General features: G+C 39.6%; 1 protein-coding gene across 1 annotated transcript in view; it reads right to left on the reverse strand.

The window, feature by feature from the left end:
- Positions 1-5,817, reverse strand: part of LOC106528423 (carboxyl-terminal PDZ ligand of neuronal nitric oxide synthase protein) — a 31,846-nt gene that overhangs the window by 7,311 nt on the left and 18,718 nt on the right. The window contains exon 7 of the mRNA XM_014023591.1: positions 5,370-5,491. Within this exon, the coding sequence (XP_013879045.1) occupies positions 5,370-5,491 (122 nt within the window). The remainder of the gene's footprint in view (positions 1-5,369; positions 5,492-5,817) is intronic.

Here is a 5,817-nt window from a genome sequence, read left to right on the forward strand (position 1 = left end):
TGTGTGTGTGTGTGTGTGTATTAGCTCTGGACAGTTCCTTGTATCTGAGGCAGGAAACATTGCCTTATATGGTGTTTTTGGGGTGGTAATTATGCTAATCTCCTCTCGCGTGCACGAGCAGCTGGATACGAACAGGTGTAATTTACGCAGCTCATTTACACACTTTTCCTGAAGATAGAAGAGTTTGTTGAATCTGACGTGGCAGACTCTTACAAAAGTAAGAGAAATTTAGGGTAAGAATATGAACATGTTCTTGCATGAGGCCCAATGTTCTGTTCACATGCAGACATTCCCCTTTGACATCACTTCCTGTTTCTYCACAGGCAAACATCTCAACAACTGTTCATCTCAGCCACATGAAAATTTATTTTGCAATATTTTACCAATGCAAAAAATTTGACATCACAGGCACTTTAAAGTGACATTGACATCAAATTTTTGTAATAAATATGAATGCATTTTTGAAAAGACATTGATAACATGTTGCAAAAAAGATTTCATGCTGCTGTAGATTATTTTGAGTCTCTATTAGAGAGATGAAGAAGAGTCAGAGTTCAAATAATGTTCCAATAAACAAAGACCAGGGAGTTTATTCTTAGAGTTTCCCTTTGATGTCACTTCCTGTTTCACTTTGGCTGAACCAAGTTAAAAGAAAATATGCCAGTTATGTGAGAAAATAGGTACAATTGTGTGTTTTATGCCAATTTTTGTAAATATAAAGATGTTTTCTTTCACAGGTTATTTAAGTTAATGAGTCACATGATGAAGATCTGAGTTAAAGAGGTTTGAATTAGACAAAAAGTTATTATTGATTTGTTGGTTCTATTAGAAATAAATGATATTTCAGTTAACTGAGTTTGTCCAAAAGGCTGTCTACAACAAGTCAAATGTCATGTGTCCATAACTTTGTCCACAGAACTTCCTTTTAAAAGTTCTGAACCGTCTTTGACTACAAGACTTTCCTCTCCTGTAGAATCAAAGCAGTCGGCGCTTCGGGGACGAAACGAGCCTCAGTCAAATGTTGGAGAACAGACAGCGGTTTGTAAGACATCACAGTGTTAGCAGAGAAGTGCTGCGGTTTCATCAATAAATCACAAGATACATCAATATTAAAGAGACCTTGTGGAGCTCTTTAAATTTATTTTCTCTACAAACAAGCTGCAGGAAAGTTGAGTCACTCTGAACTGCACTGAAGTTTTATGGAGCTAAACTTTCAGCTTGTGTTAGTCTGAGTTCATGATCAGCAGGACTGAGTCTGAAAAAAGAAAACAAACAAACCTGTCTCACGTCACTTGGTCAAAAAGCTCAAGCTAAAGATAACCAGAGGAAGTATAAAATGAAAATAGAAACCATTTATTTTGTTTGTCTAAATCTGTTTTTAAAATGAAACTAGAAGCACTCAGAGAGTGCAAACCTCCGCCAAGTCCAATTTCCCCCATCCTGTAAGAGTTAATGCACAAAAGCAGAGATGGAAACACATTTGCAGAATAAGTTCTGACGTAGTGAACATTTAAGCAGCAGTATGCACAGGATTTCTTCCCGGTGGAGTCCAATGTGAAAAAAAAAAGGAAAAAAGTCAGACTCGTGGCCCGACGTTATTGTTGAAAGCTTTCRCGTCGGTGCTAAGGGATTCAAAAAAGCAGTTTTCATCGCGTGTCTAATCACACATACACACACGCGTCTTCCTATCTTTGTGAGGACCACGCTCAGTGGTCACAACCACGCTCTGCACATTTTCCCCCCAAAGTTTGGTGAGAGGTGGATAGAGTGGAGCACAAATAGCTCTCAACTTGATCTGGTCTCATTTAAATATTAAGAAAAATGAACAAACAAACAAACAACCTCAGAGTCTGAAGTCCACCGTGTCACTCCTCTTCCTCAATCTCCATCGATTTTTGTACAAGCCTACCGACAATGTGGTGTGTTTGAGGAAAAGGGAAAAATGGGTTTCATGGTGCAGTCACGCACTTCCTGGTCACAAAACATTCTCTAAATGTGCACCAAATGCGTAAAAATGCGCACATTATGGCAAGAATTATTCATCATTACGTCTGGTTTTAACATTACTTTTATAAAGTTTGAAGTCTAAACACTGAAATCTGTCACAGTTTTTTACAGAAGCCCTGTGAAAGCATCACAGCTTTGCCGATCTGAGAGGATTAAAAGAAAAAAAAATTCCTGTACCCGCATCGTGATCTGGAACATCACCAAAATTTAGTGGTGTGTTACTTGAGGCAGTACACACATGTGGTAAAAATGTCATGACAATCCGTCCACAAGTTTTTGAGTAATGTTGTCCACAGACAGANGTGGAGCACAAATAGCTCTCAACTTGATCTGGTCTCATTTAAATATTAAGAAAAATGAACAAACAAACAAACAACCTCAGAGTCTGAAGTCCACCACATCACTCCTCTTCCTCAATCTYCATCGATTTTTGTACAAGCCTACTGACGATGTGGTGTGTTTGAGGAAATGGGAAAAATGGGTTTCATGGTGCAGTCACACACTTTCTGGTCACAAAACGTTCTCTAAATGTGCACCAAATGTGTAAACATGCGCACATTATGGCAAGAATTATTCATCATTACATCTGGTTTTAACATTACTTTTATAAAGTTTGAAGTCCAAACACTGAAAGCTGTCACAGTTTTTTACAGAAGTCCTGTGAAAGCATCACAGCTTTGCCGATCTGAGAGGATTAAAAGAAAAAAAAAATTCCTGTACCCGCATCGTGATCCGGAACAACAGCAAAATTTAATGGTGTGTTATTTGTGTGAGTATCCACATGTGTTGTAAATGTAATGACAATCCGTCCATAAGTTTTTGAGTAATGTTGTCCACAGACAGACAGACAGACAGACAGACAGACAGACAGACAGACAGACAGACAGACAGACAGACGCGACCGAAAACATTACCTCTCACCGTTGGTGGAGGTAAAAAAATCTATGATTAAAAAGCACATGCACTGTGGAAAAATATGTTCTTCACTCGTGTTARTTTAGTTTCTGCAGCTTGTCTACCTGGTGAACACGGTAATAAATGTTTAATTTTTATTTCACTTTACATCAGTATATTTGACTCTAGTTTAAGAGCTGTGTTTAGGTTCATTGAACTAAAACTGTAGAGAAACAGTAAAACACTGGAGGTCATCTTAGAAAACAAATCACAATAAGAACTTTAGGATGATGATGATTGAAAAATGTAACCTTTAATATAAAAATCAACTTTTATTGTCGAGTGCATTTGAATGKTGAGTGTTTTTAGTCGAGTGGTTTTGCTGCAGTGATGTGCTGAGAACAGGAGGAGGGTTACAGCTGGTTTCCTGTCTGAATGATTCACACGAATCAGAGAGAAATGACTCAATGTTAAAAATTAAATTCATCTGGAAAAAATGTTTGACACAAGGCTCAAAATAAAAACAAACTTAAGCAAAGCGAACCTTCAGAAAGTTGTTGACCCACTTTAGAAGACTACAGGAAGTTTGGTTCCTGGCAGTGGTGGACAGGGCTTATTCAAAATTTAGTTGCGCAATTTCTAAATTCTAGTCAATTTATTTAGGTCCGCAAGTTCAAAAGCACATATACTCACAATAACTTAGCAGAAGCTAAACATTAAGCACAAATCTGTCTATGTTCACCAGAAAACATTCCAGTGACACCATGAGACATGTCARCAGCACAATACTGCCAACTATCCATCCATCCATCCATCCATTTTCTGTACACGCTTCTTCCTTTTCAGGGTCGCGTGGGTCACTGGTGCCCATATCCACCAGTCACAGTGCGAGGGGCAGGGTACACCCTGGACAGGTTGCAAGTCCATCACAGTACTGCCAACTAGTGGAAAGGTAATTTCCATTCACAGACTGGCTTGTATTGCTGCAGTTTGGGGAGGTGATTTGTTGAAACCGATTTTTGAGTCATGGTGTTAAAAAAATAAATAGTTGTGGATTGCTAGTTCTGCTGCTTCTTGGTAATTTTCTTATGTTTAAGGTAGGGCTTCAGTAAGAAAACCTGCAGATATGTTAGTGATTTTAAACTGTTTATTGTAAAACTAAAGTGATGCATTCTGGGTAGCCTACAGGACGAACAGGAACCCGTTCATTTCAAAATAAGAGTGTGAATTTAAACTGTCTCGTGTGAGCTTCAATACGACGTGAGACAGCAAGTTGGTGAAGATGCAGCGGGACATATATTACAATTCCTCCCTCTATCCTCCCAAAGCTCATAAGTATTTAAATAACAAAACTGATGGCTGGATATTGTTTGTTTGTCCCTCAGCTCCAGTTGCTTCCTGCCATGAAAGGATTGTGGGAACTCTACTAAATGAAAGCCGTCACACAGAAGAGACTGTGACAGTGAGAGTATTAAGCTCTGAACACAATGCTGTCTGAGGGGTCGCTGTTTCCACACAGCAGGGGTCCGTTGTGTTAAGAAGAGACGGCTTTCCCCTCCAGTGYTCAAGAAAATGATGCTGAAACTTTAATGAAGTATATTGCTACAGAACGTAGTGAGTTTAGATGGTAGAGATGGGATAAATGGATCTTTGAAGGGATTCGGATCTTGGGGAGCCCTTTATTTCATAGAGCCATTCAAAAGATCCGTTCGATTTTGAACGTATTACGTCATCACGTAGGGAAATATGTCATCACGTAGCCGTATGTAACAACGTAATTCAAATTCAATTCAATTCAAAAATACTTTATTGATCCCAGAGGGAAATTAGGTCCCGTCACATGGGTGGAACCATTTGTTTTGTCAAGCGGAAACCCCCCTCCCCCTCTCACCGTGAGCTTCTGTACTCCACAACTCCGCCTGTTTTCCATGAAAAAGCAAAGCGGGAGCGATTTAAATATGAAAAAAATTAAGACTATATGAGGAATAAACAAACTAAAACTACAAATGGTTCGTTACTGCCCGCGATTTGGCTCCTATCATTCGTTGTAAAGAGCCGTTCAAAAGATTTGGATCGTTTGCGAACGTCACGTCTCTATTAGACGGTTTTCTCCTTTTTCTTTAGAGCGTATTGATGACTGAAACTGTAATGTTATTTGCGATTAGCACTACTCAATTTTAAATTTAGAAAGTGCAAATCTGCATGTCATTTGAATAAATTAGTAAAACCCATAAAGCACAAAGAAGAAATTTAGGTCCGCTTTTGCGCTTTAGGGGGACTAGTGCCCACCACTGGTTCCTGGGTTTGGTTTTATTCAGTGAGTTACATTAAATTTGAGTTAAAATAAAAGCAGATGATTAAACTTGGTGAGGTGATTCTGCATTAAGGATTGAGGTTAAAACTCCTCTTCTTCGTGACGTGTGTGTGTAAGAGGAACTGAAACAATGAAAGCTGACCTCGACACCCACCTTCCCTCCCAGAGCTTCGTCCTTTTTGTTCCTCTCCAGGTCTGAGGAGGAGACGCACTCGATGCTCTCCTCCGTGGTGGCTTCAAGGTCCGTCTCCTCTGACAGCGTCAGCCTCTTCTTTGCTGCAGAGCGACAAAACATTTTCATGCTGGTTTGATTTAAGAGTTTGCACCACGTCTAGAGGCAGCGACAGCTGCTGCATCAGCGAGCAAAGAGACGCCAGGAGCCCACACACTGGAGCCTTTTCATCAGTGGCTTCTTTGATTCACAAAATATAAAAAATAACACAATTTTTAGCTTCACAAGGACAAAAAAAATCTGGTGGAGGATAATGACATCCTTTCTAAAACTTCTTGTTTGTAGGAGAAGGCCTGAGGAGTCTGTGTGCTGTTGTGTGAAATTGGGAATAAAAGGATGTGGAGGAGCCTGACGGGAGGGAATCGGGTGG

Source organism: Austrofundulus limnaeus, unplaced genomic scaffold (genome assembly GCF_001266775.1).
Source record: "Austrofundulus limnaeus strain Quisiro unplaced genomic scaffold, Austrofundulus_limnaeus-1.0 Scaffold378, whole genome shotgun sequence".
Lineage (NCBI taxonomy): Eukaryota > Metazoa > Chordata > Actinopteri > Cyprinodontiformes > Rivulidae > Austrofundulus > Austrofundulus limnaeus.